We start from the raw sequence: 22,130 nt of genomic DNA, 5'->3' as shown, positions 1-22,130 counted from the left end.
GGATGACCAACTAGTAAATATTTATTGCTGGTCCATTTTTAATTTTCAAATGGAACTCTGAATCAAACCTATGGATCAAACCAATCTTAAAAAGATTCTAACTTTGAAATCTCTCCTTCTCAGTCAGAGCTTGAGTCTCTGTCCAGTTCCCTCACCTCATCTGACTCCAAATCTCACCGTCTAAGTAAAGAAGTCAGCAGTCTGGAGAGCCAACTACATGATGTGCAGGTAACTTTTGTTTGTGCGCAAGTGTGTGTGTGTGTGTGTGTTTTAATTTGCTCTCTTCCGCTACATATTAATAGGCTCATGGGGCTTAACCAAACTGCTTTTGAAGAAACACATTTGATATATTGTATCATGGTTGGATGGATGAATAGGAAATTCAATCCTCCAGAGGTTCTCCGCTTACTCTGATTGTTATTCTATTTCAAAGCAGATCTTCGAGACTGTAATCTCTCTCTGAAACTGTGAATGTGAGGGCCTCTTAATCGTGCTTAATGTTTGTTTGTTTGTGTGTTATTTTTTAGGAGCTACTGCAGGAAGAGACACGGCAGAAGTTGGCACTGGGCTCACGTGTACGTGCTCTAGAGGAAGAGAAAACTGGACTGATGGAGAGACTAGAGGAGGAGGAGGAGAAGACAAGAGAGCTTACACGCCAGATTCAAAACCATACCCAGCAGGTTTACACCCTTTTGCACATCCAGGAAAACACTTTTATTGTTCAAACCATCTTTACTCCATTTTATCATATTCTTTTTATGTGTCCATACAGCTGTCTGATCTGAAGAGGCAAACAGAGGAAGTGAATTCAGCAGTTGAGGCTGGGGAGGAGACCAAGAGGAAGATGCAGAGAGAGCTGGAGAACGCTACACAGAGAGAGAGAGCCAAAGAAGAAGAGAAAGAACGCATAGAGAGACAGAAAGAACGGCTGAGAGAAGAGATAGAGGACATTACCATCGCTCTGCAGAGAGAGAGACAAAACTGCACTGCTCTGGAGAAGAGACAGAAAAAATTTGATCAGGTACAGTAGGAAATGGATGGATGGACTGATGGATGGAGGGATAGATTGACTGGTGGATGGATGGATGCATGGATTGACTAGTGGATCAATGGATGGATTGACTGCTGGATTAATGGAGGGATGAATTGACTGCTGGATGGATGGAGGGAAGCATGGATGGACTGGTGGATGAAGGGATGGATGAATGGATTGATGGTTGGTTGGATGGATGGATGGATGGTTGAATGGATCATGGAGGGATGGATGGATTGTCTGGTGGATGAATGGATGCATGAATTGACTAATGGATTGGTGTAGGGATGGATAGAGGGATGAATTCACTGGGGGGGTGGACTAATACATGATGTACTGGTGGGTGGATGGATGGATGGGTGGCTTGAAAAAGGGATCAAAGGAGAGATGGAGGGATGGATGGACTGGTGGATGGAGGAATCGATGGATAGATTGACTGGTGGATGGATGGATGGATGGATGGAGGGAGGGAATAATAAATGGTTAGATTGACTTCTGGATCAATGGAGGGATGAATTGACTGCTGGATGGATGGATGGACTGGTGGATGAAGGAAGGGATGGGTGGATGGACTAGTGGTTGGATGGATGGATGAGGGATGCATGGGTGGACTGACTGGTGGAATGATGGCGGGATGGATTGACTGGTGGATCGATGGAGGGATGGATGGACAGTTTAAATGGTGGTTGGATGGATGTAAGAATAGATAGCTATATGTATTGATGGAAAGATTGATGAATACATTCATATTTGGTCATTTAAAAAAGTAAAAACCTCTGATTAAAAATGAGTTGTGCAGCTCCAAATATTCATCACCCTTTGACATTTAACCTTCAGTGTTTGGCAGAGGAGAAGGCAGTGAGTGCTCGGCTGCTGGAGGAACGAGACCGCGCAGAAGCAGAGAGTCGAGAGAAAGAAACACGCTTCTTGTCTCTCTCTAGAGCATTACAGGAAGCAACAGAGCAGAGAAATGAGCTGGAAAGAACCAATAAGCAGCTCCGCGTGGAGATGGAGCATCTTGTCAACGCCCAAGATGACGTGGGCAAAAATGTACTGCTTGCTTTTTACCAATGTGCTTATACAGATGTTATTAACATGTAATGGCATAGTAATAACAATAAACATATTCTGTTCTTTGACTTTTTTGCAATTCAAACTATTGTCTTTCTTTTTTCCGCCTGTCTGTCTCGGCTCCTCAGGTTCATGAGCTGGAGCGTTCTCGGAGGGCTTTGGAAACAGAGGCACAATCTCTGAAAGAACAGACCCAGGAGATGGAGGATGAGCTGACAGAGGCGGAGAACGCTCGCCTCAGACTGGAGGTCACCCTTCAGGCCCTTAGAGCTCAGTTTGAGAGAGAGATCAGCACTAAGGAGGAGAAAGGAGAAGAAAAGAGGAGAGCACTTAACAAACAGGTAACTACAATCAGCAGAACGAAGAAGTGACGATTTGAATTGATCTTGGCCTCCTTTTTTCTCCTGCTCTATATTTGTTTCTCACAGTTCTTCTTCTATTACTTGTTCAGGTGCGAGAGCTTGAAACAATGCTTGAAGAGGAGAAGACTCAGAGAGCTCAGGCTTTGACGGTCAAGAAACAACTGGAGACCGAGCTGCAGGAGGCGGAGGCTCAGGTGGAAACAGCCAATAGGGGCAGAGAGGAAGCACTTAGACAGATGAAACGTCTCCAGGTTTGTTAGTTCATTGACATAAACCATAACACATTTATAAAAAGGAGTTGCTTATTGTAGGTCAGGTCTCAATTATTTCATCATGAAGGCCAGACTTCATTCAAATAAACCATATAAAATGTGACTGATTGATCCCTGATGTGGATATTTTGTGTGTTCCTGTGTGTTGTTCAGACTCAGATGAAGGAGCTCATTCGTGAGCTTGATGAGACCAAGTTGGCTCGAGACGAGATCGTCACCCAGTCGAAGGACAGTGAGAAACGGCTGCAGACTTTGGAGGCAGAACTATTACAGCTGACAGAGGTGTGTTATCCTGCCTATGTAACCCAGAAGATATTTGAAATGCATCTCCTTCATTCTTTTCTTCTCTCTCATTCGCTGTTATCATGATACTCTCTCAGGAGCTGGCCGTTTCTGAGAGGCAGCGGAGACAGGCCCAGCAGGAGAGAGACGAAATGGCGGATGAAATTGTCAACACTACAACTGGAAAGTCAGTATATGTTTGTGTTGAGGTCCATTGATCCAGAGATATCCTTGTGTTTAGGGATGATGAGATTAATTCCATCATGTCGTTCCAAACCTTAAGACTTTCGTTCATCTACGAAAGACCTTTCTGTATTCTCCATAGACAGCTACACGACTGACACTGCTTCAAAAAGTTCATAAAGAGATCGTAAAACTAATCCATATGAATTGAGCGGTTTAGTCCAAATTTTCTGAAGAGACTGAATCGCTTTAAATGATAAACAGATTGAATTTAGCCTTTTCTTCACATGTAAACATGTATCAACTCACACATCAGTTGTGATAAACGGAAGCTCAAGCATGTTCGCTTGACGTGCAAGAACCAATGAGGTTCATTCTCATGTGTTATGCATCACGTTTGAGCTTCAGCAAGAACCAATGAGGTTCATTCTCATGTGTTACGCATCATGTTTGAGCTTCCACAGGAACCAATGAGGTTCCTTTTCATGTGTTATGCATCACGTTTGAGCTTCCGCAAGAACCAATGAGGTTAATTCTCATGTGTTACGCATCACGTTTGAGCTTCCGCAAGAACCAATGAGTTTCATTCTTGTGTTACGCATCATATTTGAGCTTCCGCAAGAACCAATGAGGTTCATTCTTGTGTTACACATCATGTGTGAGCTTCCTCAAGAAACAATAAGGTTCATTCTCGTGTGTTACACATCACGTTTGAGCTTCAGCAAGAGGTTTATTCTCGCGTGTCAAGCAGATTCGGATGAGCTTCTGTTTATGTAGGCAGATCAATGTTTATATGTGAGTAAAAGCCGAAATTCAATCTGTTCTTCATCTGAAGCAATCGCGTCTTTTCAGAAAATTTTGACTAAAACGCTCAATTCATAAAGCATCATGGTGTCAGTTGCGTAACTGTCAATAAAGGGATATAAAGCTCTCAAATTTTATCAAAAAGATCTTCATTTGTGTTCTGAAGATAAACGAAAGTCTTGCGTTTTGGAACCGTTTTTGGGTGAACTATCCCTTAATTTTCTTAAAAGATGTTCCTTGTTTTATGTAATTGTGATTAATTTGTTCTACATCTAAAACTTTTTAAGGTTTTGGGTCTGTATGATATATATATATATATATTTTTTGTTGTTGTTGTTTTTTTTTTAAAAAAAATAATGTTTTTTCAAAATTTATCAAAACTGGAAACACATTTATAATGTTACAAAAGATTTCTGTTTCAAATAAATGCTGTTCTTTTGAACTTTATGTTCATCAAAGAATCTTTCTTGGAGTAATGATGCTGAAAATTCAGCTATTACATTTTAAAGTAGATTAAATGGAAAACAGTTTTTTTTTTATTATTGTAATAATATTTTGTATCAAATAAATACAGCCTTGTTGAGCAGAAGAGAATCAAAAACTTTTTGAAAGTTAGTGTATGTAACACCCACCTTTAAAAAATATTTGATTTAAAATATATTTTTTTGAAGTATTTTGAATACCAACAACATTATCGGCTAATATTATTCTTTTACGCACTGATGAATAGTGTGCAAAACCAGGCCTGTTTATTAAAAAAACAAATAGGACTCATGTTGTCTTTTCTTTGCTTGCCCTGCAGATCTGCACTGTTTGATGAGAAGCGGCGTCTTGAGACAAGAATCACTCAGCTGGAGGAAGAGTTAGAGGAGGAACAAATTAATGCTGAACTACTAGCCGAGAGACATAGGAAGAGCACCTTACAGGTACACAAAGAAGCACATATATACTAGCACACAAACACATACAGACAGAGCACTCTACATCTCTCTTTGTATTTTTAGGTTGAGACTCTTACAGTCCAGTTATCTGGAGAAAGGACACTTGCACAGAAGAGCGAGAGCGCACGAGAGGCCCTCGAGAGGCAGACTAAAGAGCTGAAGACTCGTCTCAGCGAGATGGAGGGAACTGTGAAGGGGAAACATCGCCTCAGCGTCGCCGCCCTGGAGGCCAAGATAGAATCGATGGAGGAGCAAGTGGAGCAGGAGAGACAGTAAGAAAATCTGTAATATTACCGAATACTAACTGATTGTTAATCCCCTTCCATGAAAAAACACAAACAGAGAAGTTTAGCAGAATGTCAGAACTCCTTTTTTTACATACAATTAAAGTTTCTAGGTACCAGGGACTGCTAAGCTCTAAAAAGAACAAAATTAATCACTAAAGCATCATAAAAATGGGTCTGTACGAAATGTGTGTGATATTCACGCGTTCGGAAGCCATTTGTGTGACAAACTGAAATGATTCACTAAACTTAAAATAAAGCTTGACAGCCATGGTTACCATTACATTTTATTGCATGGATAAAATGAGCATATGTTTTTTGAAAAAGTGAGAATTTTGAAATAATTTTTGCATGAATTATTCTTGTACGGTTCTACATTCACTGCAAAGAGCAAACCATCAATGTGACTGTTTTGTGTGTTTCTCCCTTCATAGAGAGCGAGCCATAGCCAATAAGCTGGTGAGGAAAACAGAGAAGAAACTGAAGGAAGTTTTGATACAGGTGGAGGATGAAAGGAGACATGCAGATCAGTATAGAGAGCAGGTAATTCTCAAAACGCTCCAAAACCCCTCTTTTCCGGGCAATGAGTCTCAGCCTGGTGAACTGTGAAGGATTTCATGTGGCCTAAAAGTTAATTGGCTGACTTAAAGTGATGGCTCACCCAAAAATTAATTCTGTTTTTTATTTCTTTTAAATGCATTTAATTGCTCAATACTGCAGCAGCCTACATTACATATCATAGCTAATGTTACCTAACCAGCCATTGTTAACCTACACAAACTCATGACAGGATGTGCTGGATTCGCTTCAGGGTTGTGGGTAGTTCAGTACCACTTCTATTCTACAATTATAAAATCTCTCTTTCTTTCTCTTTGTAGTTGGATAAGTCGATGGGGCGTCTCCGTCAGCTGAAGAGGCAGTTAGAAGAAGTGGAGGAGGAGAACTCTCGCTCCAACGCTCAGCGCAGGAAACTACAGCGAGAGATGGAGGAAATGAGCGACGGCATGCAGAGCATGAACCGCGAGCTCAACACTCTCCGCTCCCAACTCAGGTAAAGGTTATGATGCTGTGAAGGTTGGAATGTTGTGTGTAAAATTCAAAGAGCAAAACGAAAAAGCAACAAGCAAGCTATTGGGTAGAAATAACTCTTTAAAGGTAGCATGAGGTCGTCATACTCAGCTTCTAGTCAGAATATGAGTCTGATACTGCTCCATTGGGCTGTGATTATGAGGTGCTTTTCAACCGAACCAGGAAAGCACTAAATTGGATAGACCTACAACCAATCAGAGCAACTGTGTAAGTGAGAACTCAACTGCACGCACGCTGGAAGAAGTAGAAGAAGATGATGAGTGTGAACGATCTTTGCCGGTGTTGTAAAAAAGAATTTAAGAATACACAAATTCTTACCAAGACTATCATCATTTTTGAGAGAAATAGTAAAGGTGAATGCAAGATTCAAGAATACAAGTTCTCCGTTTAGGATTAGAACAAATTCAACCCAAGCGCTCTTTGGTGATGTGGATTACGTTACTGTTTATCATCTGTCCATCATCGTATAAAGCCCGCCCTGACAATTTGATTGGTCCGAACAGCTCTGGTTCGAGCATAGTTGCTCCACAACGGATCATGTCCAGACCGAACTTCCCGACCTCAAATGTTGTGGGTGGGGCTAAATTCGGCTGGCATCCAGGCTACCTTAAAGGGATAGTTCACAAAACAATGTAAATTCTGTTATCAGTTACTCACCCATATGTCATTCCAAATCCATAAGACTTTCAGAACACAAATGAAGAAATTTTTACGAGATTTTTGTCCCTCCATTGAAAGTCTATTCACTCAAAACTCTGATTGAGATTGTAAAGCTAGATTGTAAAATGAATTCATATGAAATGAGCCAACCGTATATGATGATCAGACTTAATGTAGGCTTTAATTCACATATAAACATTCATCAACGAACATACATAAAGCACTCAAATTTTGGTTGTGGGTTTGAAATGACATGAGGGTGAGTAATCGAAGACAGAATTTTCACTTTTGGGTGAACTATCCCTTTAATGTAACAACATACATATATCCACTTTTTACAGTCAATATCTTCTCATTGGCTCTGACTACGTCACATCGCACAGTTTAGTGTTCTGTGTGAACAGAAAAATTGCTTGTTGCTGTAAACTTGTCACATTGCCTCTGGTTAGGACAATGAAAGTTTCAGTCATTTAGTTGCTCATACATAAATATATTTGCATGTCATCAATCCATTTTTTGTTGTACTGTGTGTGCATGTTTCATTCTCTTATTGACTTTAATGTGTCTTATTGTGTCCATCCATATTTGTGCGTTTGTCTCCTACACCAACTCAGCATCACAGAACGGCAGAAGTCAGAACAGTAGGTTTTCATGTATAAAGTGTCAGACTGTGTTTTGTGTTCCTCTCTGAGCATTTCCTGTCTCCTCTTGATTCTGGTGGCGTGTGCCCTGTTGAAATTAGAGACAGTCCTTTGTAACTGATTTATTCTGAAGCATATCAAGATGGTGTAGTATACATTGGATTGTGGGTCACTTCCTGTTTATAGATGGTGATGAATCACAGATTCTCTGTTCCTCTAATCATGGACGCTCTTTCAGTTTCCTCTTCTTTCTTTCTTCCAGCTCATAAACAGTGACCCCAAAAAGTATTTGAACACTTAAGTCACTATTCAAAATGTATGAATGTCTTTGTATTAGGCAACAAAATACCATTTTGTTTTGGGCAAGATTGACAAGAAAGTTATTACACTGTAAAAAATATTTTTTTCTGATAACTTCTATTCTAAGTTAACTCTTTCCCCGCCTGGCGTTTTTAAACAAGTTGCCAGCCACTGCCAGCGTTTTTGATCATTTTCACAAAAACATCATGGCTCTAAGAATATTTTGTTGTATGAATTTCGGAACATACATTACATCAAAAGAAAGAAAAGGCCCTCTGATTTTAAACAAGACTTTTTTTGTCAAAACTTGAATGTGGGTAAGATTAATAAAAAAGCAACATTTGAACAAAAAAACTGTTTTTTTTCAAAGACTACAACGTGCATTAGCAATGCTTTTATCGCTTGTTTCTGCTCCTTTTTTGTCTGTGTTTTGAGCCGAAGATTCTGTACTCTTTCAGAAGATTGTGATAGCACCCCCTACCATATAACAGTGAAAACTAATTTCTCCAATGGTGGGGAAGCGTTGTCTCATAAATGACGGAAAACTCTGTCAATGGTGGGGAAAGAGTTAACTGTTATACTGCAAAATGGCTTGAAAAGGTTATAATTTTTTTGCATAAGCTTTTATATTTTGTGTCTAATGCAATGTGTAGTTCGCGTGACAAAGTAAGTGTGTAAAGAAAGCTAAATATGTTTTGGGGACACTGTCTTTCTCATTTTGTGTATGAATTGCATGCCATTAACATCTCTGTTTCTGTGTCTCTGTCTCAGGCGAGCTCCGCTCCCTCTCTCCTTGCGTGCTGGCCGCAGGGCTCTGGTGGATGACCTTTCTCAGGAGAACTCTGATTCTGAGGATCCAGGTGCTTCACCCACCCCGTCCAGCGGCCCACCGGGTACCCCCACACCCTCAGACAACGCCCTGGGCCCCCCTCCCCCCTACAGCCTTACAGACGCTGAATAAGATTGGGGAGTGTGAAAGATGAACAGTTTTACTTGTTTAACTCGCATAGCTTTTGCAGTCGTACACATAACAGAACATCCATGCAGTCACACATAACTTGAAACTAGTTAATGTGATTTATTGATTTTAAACGAACAGATGAATTAGCATGCAAGATGGAGAAAGTCGGATGCAGTACTCTTACAGTACTATTTAAACCAACCAAGCAGTGAATAAGGACTGCACTTTAAAAGTCAGGGAGAAAAGAAAACAACATTTCCCAACATTTCTAGGGAAATACAAGTATTGTATATCGGTGCAGTATATCAGGCTTGTTGTGGCAAAATTGTGATGGCCACCTCAAGCTCTCTCTCAATCAATTAAAAGCCATGTGTTAAGTAGAAATTTGCATGTTAATGGCAATCAAAGGCCATTGGGTATTGCACAGATGATCCACGATCAGGCCAAAATGCATCATCTGTAGTTGCACACGCCATCAAACCCTCAAAGCCCTGAGAAACTTTCTCTCGCTCACTCCTAAAACAATGTCATGTTTTAAGATATTGAGAACTGAACAGGTACAAGGATATCTCTTTGGTATTTTAGAATATCTGTGTTTTAATTTTTTAGAAGTGATAACTCTACTTCAGATAAATAGACAACTTTGCTTTATGTTAAACATGATTTGGCAAAGATGATGATTATGGAAGCCCATTTCCACCCCAGAGTAAAAGAAAAAAAGGGATTTGCTACTTTAAATGTCACAATTGCGACTTTTATTCTCAACATTGTGACTACATTTTGCAGTTGTACGTTTGTTTTGCGACTAAAAATCACCATATATCTCAAAATGTGACTTTATATATCGTAATTACGACTTTCTTTCTCAATATTGTGACTTTAAATCTCGCGATTGCTAATTGTGACATTTTATCTCACAGTGTGACTTTCCCAATTTTGTGACTTTACATCGCACAGTTGCAAGTTTGTTTCTCACAATTGTGACTTTACAACGCACACCTTACATGTCAAAATGTGACTTTATATCATGTAATCGTGACTCTATATCTCAGCGTGACTTCACACCTTGCAATTTTCTTTCTCAATATCGTGACTTTATATCTCGCAATTGTGAGTTTGTTTCTACTAATTGTGACTTTATATCTCACAATGTGATTTTATATCGCGCGATATCTCGTAATTGCGACTTTGTATCTCACAGTGTGAATATTTCTTATTTTAACTCTTTCTCCGTCAGTATTTTTGCAAAAAGTTGCCAGCCACCGCCAGCATTTTTGATCGTTTTCACAAAAACGAAAATGTTGAATGAATATCGGAACATGCAATATATCAAATTAAAGATCAGAGCCTCTGCTTTTAAACCCCAAAAAAAAAAGATATTATCAACACTTGAATGTGGGTATAATATGATGTATAATAGCGCCCCCTCCCGTATAACTGAAAAAACGGAAAGCCGGAAAATTCAGTCAATGGCAGTGAAAGAGTTAAACTTTATCTCACAGTTACTTTTACATTTTTTTACTCTGAGGTAACAAGGGGCTTCCATAGATGACAATTTATGTGCACGAAGCTATGATTGTATTAAACAAGCAGAAAATTGAGAAAGATGAAAATGCTGTTGTATTAAATGAATATGCTAAAATTGAGCCATCCATGATAGCTTTTACATCTTAGCCACACCACCTGACCATAAGAAAAGAATAGGGATACAGAAAATAAATAAAAAAATACATGAAAGGTCAAAAAATACTGGACTTCTAGCGGAAAACAAACGTTAAAAAAAGCAGCCAAAGCATTTCACGTCCATGTAGATTTAGCAGTAACAGTTATTATTAGATATTTGAAATATACCTGCTCTGATCTCATTCAAACTTTAGTAATCAGTTCAACTCCCTGTTAAGTTCAGGGTATCTGTGCTGCAGATGGTACCCTATTAGATACTGTGCGTAGATAGTTAGGTCGCTCTAAAGGGATGCTTTTGTCGGTAGTGACATAGATAGGTAGGTAGGATTTCTTAATTTATGTCTTAACACATCGGTTCCAGTTTCAGACTACTGACTCGTTGTAATTTTTATCAATTAAGAGAATTCCAGTATGCAGTTTATTTATTTTGTTTTGTATTTTTTTTGTCTGCATAGACATGACATGGTTGTTGTATAGTTTGCAATTTAAGTGAAAGCAAGGCGAAATGAAAGCTCTTTTGAGGGTAAGGCTGGGTTTACACTCAGTAACACTAGACGGAATCAAAAATACATTTTCACCATATAAGCTGCAGTGGGCCTCAAATAACACAAGCATTTGAGACCATGTTGACAATGGGCAAGAGTGAGAAGTCTGTTATCAGGATATCTGAGAGTTATGGTATGAACATCTTGCCTGTTTTTCCCAGGGGTCAAAGGCTGCTAGTTGCTCCTGAATTATCATTATATCATGTAACTTTTTTTTTCTTCTTTTTTTTTATCAAAAGGACATATTGTATTTTGTTTGATTGTTTGTTCATTTTTGAATGTGGTAAATATTTATGGATCAAAGTGTTTATGTTGAACACAATCTGGGGCATATGGATGACAAAAGGGACATTGTATGCATGTCAACAGTGCCTGTAGTATCTGCAGAACATACAAAATGGATTCCATTGGGAAATCAGTGAAATAATAAGAACAAGATCTGGAATTTGATCAATAAATTGCAATATTAGGTCTCGCTGAACAACAATCTGACTCAGACATCCTTCTCATAGGTGCTTTTTCATACAGGCAGTGATGTGATGCATTTTAGAATACAATTGTTTATTGCTTGTTTTCATTGGCATATCAAATGAAAGTTTTCCTAACCTTCACTGTACGTTTATGTCTCTATTTTCATTCTTAGATATTGTATGGTGATGAGCAAATTGATACACTGGCTTACACTCGCTAGTTTTGCAGTATTAAACTGTGAATAATAATTGTTTGTCACCAATAAGTATTAGAACATGTTCAGCCTGTGAAAGGTTCTTTGATTCCCTGGTGGGTTTATTACATTGTTATTACCACAGTTATTACTACATGCCACAGTATCTGTCCTATAAATCGGAAAGCAGGGTTTTCATGTCAGATCATCAGATTACACTGTATGCAAAATGTCTGTAATAGGTTATGTAGATCACATTTTGATACTTCATTTGTTTTAATTGCCCCAATAATGTTTCAATTTTGAATTGCCGATCTCTAGAATCAAGTTGGAATTGTATGCCGTTGTAAAATGTTGACTGAAAGAGTGGAAACCATGCTGTTAAAGACAGAATAGAATCGCACACATACTAGCCAAAATACTCAAGCCTTGTACAACAGATTGTTTTTATTCTACTTATTTGTCCATGTTAAAACACGTTTCCTAAATTATTTCTGCCTAGAATTTCTCTGACGGTTTGCCTTTCAAGCAACTCAACATTGCTGCTAAAATGTGTTTTGTCACTGTCAAATGTACAAAGTCATTTGGATCGATTTGTACATTTATCAGATAGATTTGCAGAGCTGCAAACTCAAAAATTCAATTAGGAGAGCTAAAAACAGTCATATTTCTCAAAGTCCTATATTGTAGTTAAATAAATGAGTCTTGTTATACTCAACTTGTGCTTTATAATGCAGCTTTGAACCAGTGTGAGATGAGTGGACAATAGCAGAGAATATGTATGAAGAGGAATTAAAACTCCAGGGGAGATACGCGTGTGTGTGTATCTGAGGTGTTTCTGAAGAGGACTGTGTGCTTTTTTTGCATTTGTGGAACTTGAATTTTTAACCATGTCATTTATTTGATCTTTTACTTTATTTTGCTATAATGATAAAAATGAGACCGGGGGTGAATTTTAATATACCATTGGTTTTGAAATCAGTGTGGTTTATTTTCACACTAACACACTACCAACGATTCACCATCAGCACTGTAAATGTGGAGGACCACTTAAAAATATAACAAAGAAATCAATGATCAGTGTTTTAACCAAAACTAGACTATGAAATGGATAAATCATAGTTGAATTTGACCAATTTAAACTGTACTTTTTTTTTGTGCAGTATGCTAAGTTTAAAAGTGTTTTTTACACTAATAAATGCACCTTTCAATTTGATAAATAAAAGGATATTTAAAGGATTGGTCGACTTTAAAATGAAAATTATCCCATGATTTAGGCTACTCACCCTCAAGTCATCCTAGGTGTAGCCTATATGACTTTCTTCTTTCTGATGAACACAATTGGAGTTGTATTAAAAAAATCCTTTTCCAAGCTTTAGAATGGCAGAGATGGGGTCCATTGAGTTTGATGCTCAAAAAAGCACATCCATTCATTTTATGTCTACATTTGTATCTGAATGCATACAGAAGAGAAACTGACTTTAGAATCCAATGCATAGAGCTATAAGGGCCATCTAGTGGCAAGAGTCATGAAATTTTGTGTTATATGTATTATTTTTTTCCACAAGAGGTCGGCAGAGACACAAATTGACCCAATGAGATAGCCTGACAAGACGGACCTACATCAAGATGTTGGGAACACACCATTGGCAGGGCTCAATCCGAGGGGCGGGATAAACGGTTGTCTTTCAAATTCCCTCTGCACGCAATAGGATAGCGCTACAACCAACCAGAGCAACGAAGAAGGTGAAGCAGAGCTAGTTGATAGATTAAACTTTCGCCGGAACTGGTCGGCAAAACTCCTAATACACATTTTCCTTTCTTAAGAATGACTTCAGTGCCGTTCTTTGTTCTTTTCTCAAAGAAAAGCTGAACTCCAAGTCGCGGCCAAAGCTGATTTGAAAGACCGCTGTTTGCCAGCTTCTTTGTTTTCAAGTAGCACGCGGAACAGCTGCAACTCTGCCGTCATTATGTTAAGCCCGCCCACTGACTCTATACACGATGTGATTGGCCTGAACAGAGTTTGGTTTTTCCAGCTCACAAGCCAACGGAGAGTTGCTAGACGACCCTGGCTGCAAATTACATTTGCTGCCGCTAGGGTGCTAGGCTAATATATTATAACTCTCCAATACATGGTTATTTTGAATTTAAGTTGAAAGAATGTGAAGGATGTGCTTAAATTATATTATTTATTGATAAAATCTAGTAATTTAAAGGTAAATAAAAATAAAAAATCCCCCAAAAATGCAGTAAATTTTTTTAAAAAATAATATAGAAATTAAATAATATAAGCTTTCTGGACAGAAAAAAAAGTATCATTTTAGGGCTTTGGGTCATGCCCTGTGAGGGAAGGATGAAGGTTAAAACTTTATTTTACATGAAAAGGCATGGTTAATTATGACAATAAAATAATAATAAATCACTTCAAATAAATAAATAGACCTTTAGACAAAGTTAAAACAGTTTAATTCATGTTCATAATGTAAATGTAACAATAAAATAATACATTAATAACTTTTTTTGAATACATTCATTCCTGGAGCCTGTCCCAGGATCTTGGGCCGAAGGCAGGGGAGGGGACTTACCCCTTTTCCACCAGCATGAACTGGGTGAACCTTCTAAGAACCGTGGACAGATGACCAGTCCATGGCAGTACAATAACTTATAAATGTGTTGTTGTTTTTTTTTTACTTAGGCCAGTTGCTTTATGTCTATTTATGTTCAAATTTGCACTTCTAGTACTCTATATAAAATGTTACAATATTCATTACAGAAAATATTTCACTAATTGATAAATTAATTTCACAACACGGACAAGAACATTTCACAGAAATGATTATAAAATCATGAACATGTAAAGGTGCGGGCAAAAAAGGTCCATTGTCAATAGTGTATGTATGCAGCACATCTTTCTTCATCGCGGTGAAGTCATGTGACAAAACTTGGAACATGAGTGAAATCTGCGTGGGGAACTTTTTTGTCCTCATGCAAAACTCCCGGTTGCACGGATTCTGATTGAATTGAAATTTCGCCCAGAAACGATAAATGTAACCACCTTAATGATCAAAAACAACTCCAGATACAATAAAATTAATGTATACATTTCATAACTATACATTACTGTCCCGTGCCTGATCAGTACTTTCCCAGTGTATTATTTACCTCGTCCTCAACAATATTACTGAACAACCAATCATCATCTAGAGGCGGAGTTGGAACTGGAGTGGGGTGGATCTTATGCAATGTAGCAGGGAAAGATCTAGCCACGCCCTCAAAGTTGAGACTACTCTGATTGCCTCTAAATTTGGAGTAAAAACACGAATCTCCTTCATGATAACAAAAGCCTTCAAGGCAACACATTATGGGGCATTGGAGACCTGATCCAGTCTGGTTGAGATTCTCAACCTGTACAATATTTGTGTCTCCATTTCTGATATCAATGTCTTGCATCATAAGATACTGATCTGTTTCTGGACTCGAATAGTTATTGTGTGAGCTTTTCAGAGGCTGTTGTTCCCAGATGTCATAGTGAATCCGTTTGGATTGATTCTCAAGCGCTGGGAACATGTGGTGGCTTGAAACAATACCATCCACAGCAGACAAATCTGAATCTGAGTAATCCTTCTCCTTTCCATTCGTCCTCTTGCAAGGTTCAGTACTACTAAAATGGCCCTCTAGAATGTTGTGGTTCATCGAATAGTTTGTTTGATTGTGATGGAAACTACGTCTATGTAGCTCTTGATTGCAGAGAACATCAAATTCAAATTCTTGACCGTTTTGGCTCAAACTGCTGGTCTCAACGCCAAAACCGGTTAGGTTCTCTAGGTCATATCCTGAATCCAGAGAGCTCGGAAACGTGCTGGTTTCCTGTAAATCCTCTTCACTGTGAACCATCCACTCAGCCGTTTTACATTTAGGATCATTGTTGTGGATCTGCAGATCTCCATGATTATCATAACAATCCAGAAGGTCAAGGTCGTCCATCATATCCATTTGAAGACTCTCAACGACGGTGCCATCTTGCGTTTGGACGGCGTGCTCAGCATCAATGAGCATCTGAACCTCCAAATCGCAGGAATCCAAAGACAACAGTGAAATCACCGGAGAAGGGGGTGACAGGTCTGAAACGTCAACACCTGTGGGGAGCAGCTTCATGTCAGAGTATTTGGTGAGACATGGTTTTGAATACGGCCTTGTTCTTTCGATGCTTCCCAACCAGGAGGACACGCTGTCCTCGAAGCTTTCTAAATCTGTATATTCTGGTTGCCTTTCGAAGCTGTCGCCTTCCATTGGGTTGTTTTTCTTTGCAGCTTTGCAGGTTTTTTCAGTTCTCAGATTTGTGCCTGTAGTGTTGAAGGACTGTGGGAAACTTTTATCAGCCACATTGGTCTCCATAAGACTGCCCAATGTCCAGAGGTCACACACATCCTCTTGTTGTTCAGGAAGCACTTCGGTTTTGTCAGCATTTATAAAAGTTTCAATAGCTATAGAAGACAGAACAAGGAGTCATCAAACTTGTTCCAGACCAGAACAAACCAGTTCTGAAAATAAAAAGTAAGCTCTTGTACCTTTTTTTGAGGATTTAGGTGACTGGTCTGTGACTTCTTTTGTAATGCGAGACAGACTGGGCGTTAGATGATTTGGGGGTTTATCAGTCGCAAATAAAGCAGAAGCCAGCTGATGGTTAGCTGCCTCTATTTCTGCAAATTTCCTGTGCAGAGGCAGATGGAATATTAATTATAATAGTTTAATATATTTATTAATGATGTAATTATTTTATAAAATATATTATATATATATATATATATATATATATATATATATATATATATATATATATATATATATATATATATATATATATATATATATATATATATATATATATATATATATATATATACGGTTGTTGTTTTTTTCTGTTCTTGGATTACTCTTTTGCCCGTGTTCCCTGACTTGTTGTGTTTGTCTGTTACGGAACTGCTCTGAGAATCCAAACGCAGCTTTATTGAAAGGGTAATCCACAATCGTAGTCAAGAGTTCAGGCAAGGTCAAAACACTGACAGGCAGTCCAAACAAACACAACAAGGCAGGTAATCCAAAAACCAACAGACAAGAAAGCAGGGAGAATGCTCAGAATTGCAGTCGTTACACTAAACAAGACTTAGCAATGATTGACAGATTTGACCAGGCTTAGGCCCTGTCCACACGAACACGGGTATTTTCAAAACCGCTGCTTTTTCTACGCGGTTTGACTGTTCGTCCACACGCAAACGCAGTATCCGGTTATTGAAACCGGACTTTTTTGAAAATTCCGGCCAGGGTGAAGATTTTTTTAAATTCCGATTACAGCGTTGTCGTGTAGATGGTGAAACCGGAGATTTCGGCTTGTTAAGTCGAAGTGTGCACCGTTCTTTCCCTTGTTTGACGTCAGATTATTACGCTTTTGTTTACATGAGTGGAGTCTATGCAATGGCGGACGTAGCTTTTAATAACTCTGTGAACAGCGCTTATCACATGTATACAGATACATGCGCAGTTATCTCATTGTATTGCAGAACAGAGGCGCCAGAATGCAATAATACAACATATTAAGGCAAGTGTGTGAAGCTTCAGTCCACTTGGGCCCTGCCCCTGTGTAGCTACAGTTAGCTACCTGTCACTGAGTCCAAAGTAAACTTGTAGAAGGGTTTCACTGAGCCCATGGCATCCCTCAGTGCATTGGTGCCGTGGATGGGACCCATGCGGAAATTAGGCAGCCAATTATAACGTGGTTTTGCGTTTTCATGCTGACAGATTTTTTTTTAAACCGTGCTTGTGTGGACGCGGTTGTTTTTTAAAACGGAGGAGGAACAACTCTGGTTATAAAAATACCCGTGTACGTGTGGACTAGGCCTTATATAGGGTGAGGTTAACAGGGTAATGAGACACAGGTGAATTTAATCAGGGATGATAAGTCCGAGCAAAGGATTATGGGAGATGTAGTCTGAGATAGAATGGCAATAGTCCGGGGTGGAGTGCCCTCTGGCGGTAAATCACGGGCACTCTCACTGGTGATCATGACAGTATCACTGATACTAATACTACTATGATGTCTCTATGAAATTGATCTTTTTTTAAACATTAATGACAGACATTCAACATTACAGTATAGTTGAAAGCTATTAATTTCAACATTTATTAGGCTTTAAAAAAATAGCAACTTTTAATTTAAAGGGGCTATATGCAACTTTTTCCCCAAAATAAACGTAACAATAGCCTTTTTATTTTACCATTTATGACTCAAACATCTCCTGATGAGCATACTGACACCTTGTCCGCTCACAGTGGGTGCACCTATAAGCCTGTATCCTATTTTTCATATTTCCTGACGGGTCGTTTTTTCCCGTGCTGTCTGCGGATGTGACGTCAAGCACGTTCATGTTAAACGTTTCAGATCACTCTGCCACCACCGCTAGTCAGCAAGTAGCCTACACTCGCAAGCAGTGCAATGGATTTAACGAATACACAGAAGAGACCCAGGACAACTCGGACACCAACAGTAACTCCACAGAAGACTAAAAAAGTTAAACCACTGACAAGTGGCCAAAAAAGGTTGAAGATTGAGAGAGACCGGCGCCTTGCAAGGACTAGAGTGAACATCGGCTTACGAGCGCGCGCTGCGAGAGCGAGCAGAAATGAAGAGCAGTTCTGTTTTTTGGCCACAGGTGTCAGTCGCGAGTTTAAATTTCAGAAAAACGCATATAGCCCCTTTAAGTGAACTTAAAACAATCTTCACATAAACCTGTTATAATAAATGTCATATTTACCTGTGGCCTACTGGCCTTCATATAGGCTAATCAATATGAAAATGTAATAAAGTTATCAAACACTTTACAGTCTTAACTGCATAAATTATAAATATAGATTAATCCTTATTAAAGCTACAATTTTCTCTGTTACCTTTGTTCTTTGATTAACTTTAATGACAGACATCACGTTTTATTAGGTTGCTGCCACTTTAAGATCTGCCGCTGCCAAACATGAGGCAGATCTGACAAGCTGTCACGCGCATCTCATTTTCTCTCAACTCTTTAAGTTCATTTAAGACATTATTTAACTCATTTAAGACTGCTCTTATGAGAATACTCAACAAAACAAGCATTTTTGCATAATTCTGTGTTACTGTCTGTTCAAGTGCGAAAGAGAACTCGATTTTGGTGCATTGTCTGTGCGCGATACTAGCGTGTGTCTTTCTGTGCACAGACAGCTGTTCTTTTTTTGTCATGCTTGAATGGTTTAAAGCATTTGTATGAATAAGACCGGTATCATATGGAATAGGATGACAGAAAAAATGGATGCTACGTTAATTGCGTTAAATATTTTTACAGCATATTTTTTAAACAGGCATGAACGCGCTAATTTTGACAGCATTAATTTAAAATAAATGCTGTTGCTTTATATTTTTTATTAATCTTAGCATCCTAAAAATTGCATCCTGGTAGTTTTCAATATAAGAAATGTTTCTTGTAATCAGGTTATTAGAATGATTTCTGATGGATCATGTGACACTGGAGACTGCAATGATGACTGCTAAAATTCAGGTTTGCCATCCACCAAAGGAATCAATTCAATTTTAATATATATTAAAATAGAAAACAGGTAATTAGTCAAAATATTACTGTTTTACTGTATTTTTGATATTGGTGAACATAGCCTTTAACATAACATACCTCTGTATCATGTTGTGTAGAAACCTGCGATGATTGACTTGTCGTTTTGATGGCTTGTTTTTACGTGGTCTTTGCAAAGTCCTCATCATGTGACCAGCTGCTGAGGTCACGAAAGTAAAAAGATCCCGACCCCATGGCACTCCGTGCTCCAGCCCTGGCTCAAAGGTCAAAATACTGGATGGACGCATAGCTTTGGGGATAAAATATGACGGGTGTCATGATTTTTGCCAAGTAAGACATTTCTGTCAAAAAACATAGTCCTATATTCCCACCCCTAACCCTAGGTATTCCTAAAATCAGAGGGAAATGATAGGATAACACTGATAGAATAACACTGATGTAGAAGCACCCAACCCTAAACATGACATTAACTTGTCCCTCAAAAATTTGATTGGTTGATTGGAATGTTGTTGAAATCGCATTCACCAAAGATGAGCATGAGAGAGAGAGAAAAAAAGAGAAGAGAATATCAGATACAGTTGTTTGCTAAATTGCCATTGAATGTCGATAACTTAGGCTCAGTGTGTTAACATTTAGTAAAACTGAAGGAGCAGTATTACATCAAATTAGGAGTTAGATCTCTAAAAGCCTGATAATGGTAACCAAATTAAATCTTACTTTAAATTAAACCACTTACCTTCTGTTACTGACTAAGAATCCACTTTGAAATGCGAACGAGGGAACCAGAAGGCTTTGCACAGGTGATCCAGTCCTGCACCCTGACTGACTGAGAGACTGTGAGGGGTTCATTCACCGAGGGGAGGGTGGCACTCGTTCAGTGATGATGCTACAGAATGAGCGATTCTTTGTCTGCTTAGATAAAAGGGTGGCAAGACTGCGCACCGTTAAAGAGCACAGAGAAGTGCAGCAGAATGAAAAGAAAAGCAATTACCTAGAAGTCAACTGGTCCATGTCGTGTGGTCTCCTTGTGCATTGTCAAAAACAGCGCTTGTTAAGTGTTAGCAAACACAGCGCACCAGTTAAGCGCTTAACGGGCCTTTAATTGATCTCTTTAATCTCAGATCCTCATTAACACATTCTCCTGTCTGAGAGCTCTACCGGTTGCCACAGACAAATTGCCTTCACATTTCAGCCCTCAGACAAAATGCTGTTTTTACATATCTATGGGGACGCTCAACATAATGGAACGTGGTCCTGAGGACAGGAAATATGATTCAAAGCAGGAACATATTAACCTGACGATGAATGCTTGACAATATATATCTTAAAAGAAAATAAGTCAGTGTACCACCCACATTAGAGCAATTATATTTGGAATTAGATTAACTCTTAAAGGGATAGATCACCCAAAATTTTAAAAAGAAAGAGAGAGAGAGAATTCTCATAAGTGCTCCATTGAACATTGATAAAAGACAAATTTAACTAGCGATTCATTTCTACATTTCATTTCTAAAAAGAGCTAGAATTTATTTTTTCCTAATTTGGTGTTCCTGATCAAAAATGCCCGGCCTTTTAAACTGCTTGTAAATCTCTCACTATGTGACATTATCACCAAACACTGGATTAGGATTCTTTTGTCAACTTGTTTTCTTTCAAGTAGCACAGGTTTCGTATTCCCTTTTGGAACTGATTGATCGTAGCCCTCACTGATCTGAACTTTATGCACCTTAGTTTCTGAGTGGAAAAAGTTCACTCAAGCTTATTCAAAAATGATATGATAAGTGAAATTAATAAAATTGGATCAATGAGGCATGATAAATCAGTTCCAAAAAGACCTAATTGAAAGAAAACAAGATGAATACATTATTTTGCAATAACAGCAGAATGAGAAATATAGAAGCAATTTGTTGTAGGCCAGTTCTTTTTGATCAGGTAACAAGGTCGGGGGAAAGGACAAAAATGATCAAAATCTTTGGGGAAAAGTCAGTAAGTTTTGGTCCAATGTGATAATAATGTGAGAATTTTCGGGAAAAGAACATTCTCTCCATTCCAAACCTGTGTGGCTTTCTATCTTCTGTGGAACATAAATAAAAAAAATTGTCCATACAAGGAAAGTTAGTTATTTTAATTTTATATTTATTGCCTTGATTTTCATGTTTCTCTCACAGAAAAGACCATTTAATAATAATAAAAAAAGTTTAACCAGAATTTAAGTACTTCAACTTCCACTTTTTTATTTCACTTAGTTGTCAAGACTATGTATACACCGATCAGACATAACATTATGATCACCTTCCTAATATTGTTTTGGTCCCCCTTTTGCTGCTAAAAACAGCCCTGACCCGTCGAGGCATGGACTCCACTAGACCCCTGAAGGTGTGCTGTGGTATCTGGCACCAAGATGTTAGCAGGTGGTGATGTTAGCAAGTTGCGAGGTGGTGCCTCCATGGATCGGACTTGTTTGTTCAGCACATCCCACAGATGCTCGATTGCATTGAGATCTGGGAAATTCGGAGACCAATTCAACACCTCAAACTCGTTGTGCTCGATCCTCAAACCATTCCTGAACCAATTTTGCTTTGTGGCTGGGCACATTATCCTGCTGAAAGAGGCCATCCACGTGATGTAAAAGAAAACGTGATCCGTGGTCCAGTTCTGATGGTCATGTGCTCACTGTTGGTGCTTTCGGCGGTGGACAGGGTTAGCATTGACACCCTGACTGGTCTGCGGCTATGCAGCCCC

The 22,130-nt window shown here is 38.7% G+C and overlaps 3 protein-coding genes across 4 annotated transcripts in view; 2 read left to right on the top strand and 1 right to left on the bottom strand.

The window, feature by feature from the left end:
- myh14 (myosin, heavy chain 14, non-muscle) overlaps positions 1–11,722 on the top strand; it is a 42,599-nt gene extending 30,877 nt beyond the window's left edge. Inside the window, exons 31-44 of one of the 2 annotated variants that reach the window (XM_079837449.1) lie at positions 124–228; positions 528–680; positions 773–1,021; positions 1,871–2,083; positions 2,233–2,445; positions 2,556–2,717; positions 2,892–3,020; positions 3,119–3,207; positions 4,810–4,933; positions 5,012–5,220; positions 5,667–5,775; positions 6,111–6,283; positions 7,596–7,622; positions 8,694–11,722. In XM_079837449.1, coding sequence (XP_079693575.1) covers positions 124–228; positions 528–680; positions 773–1,021; positions 1,871–2,083; positions 2,233–2,445; positions 2,556–2,717; positions 2,892–3,020; positions 3,119–3,207; positions 4,810–4,933; positions 5,012–5,220; positions 5,667–5,775; positions 6,111–6,283; positions 7,596–7,622; positions 8,694–8,883 — 2,145 coding nt within the window. In that variant the 3' untranslated portion in view covers positions 8,884–11,722. The remainder of the gene's footprint in view (positions 1–123; positions 229–527; positions 681–772; positions 1,022–1,870; positions 2,084–2,232; positions 2,446–2,555; positions 2,718–2,891; positions 3,021–3,118; positions 3,208–4,809; positions 4,934–5,011; positions 5,221–5,666; positions 5,776–6,110; positions 6,284–7,595; positions 7,623–8,693) is intronic. The other variant, XM_079837450.1, reaches the window with a different exon arrangement.
- The window catches only part of gtf3c6 (general transcription factor IIIC, polypeptide 6, alpha), a 1,355,101-nt gene that overhangs the window by 1,089,919 nt on the left and 243,052 nt on the right, over positions 1–22,130 (top strand). The window lies entirely within an intron of this gene.
- c16h19orf85 (chromosome 16 C19orf85 homolog) lies at positions 14,225–21,147 on the bottom strand. Its single transcript, XM_079837502.1, has 3 exons — positions 19,488–21,147; positions 16,344–16,486; positions 14,225–16,259 (listed from the first exon to the last, which is right to left on the bottom strand). The coding sequence occupies exons 1-3, from the start codon at positions 19,673–19,675 to the stop codon at positions 14,911–14,913; spliced, it is 1,680 nt and encodes a 559-aa protein (XP_079693628.1). The 5' UTR covers positions 19,676–21,147; the 3' UTR covers positions 14,225–14,910.

Source organism: Gobio gobio, assembly GCF_949357685.1.
Source record: "Gobio gobio genome assembly, chromosome: 15".
Taxonomy (NCBI): Eukaryota; Metazoa; Chordata; class Actinopteri; order Cypriniformes; family Gobionidae; genus Gobio; species Gobio gobio.
This window is presented reverse-complemented; position numbering and strand designations above follow the sequence as displayed.

Bases quoted from the DNA above. Each gene is read 5' to 3' on its own strand.
- c16h19orf85 (XM_079837502.1), bottom strand. From the start codon at position 19,675: ATGCGTCCATCCAGTATTTTGACCTTTGAGCCAGGGCTGGAGCACGGA. The intron at 16,487-19,487 runs GTATGTTATGTT...GCCTCTGCACAG, and splicing joins CTACACAACATGATACAGAG to GAAATTTGCAGAAATAGAGG. The intron at 16,260-16,343 runs GTACAAGAGCTT...TGTCTTCTATAG, and splicing joins ACCTAAATCCTCAAAAAAAG to CTATTGAAACTTTTATAAAT.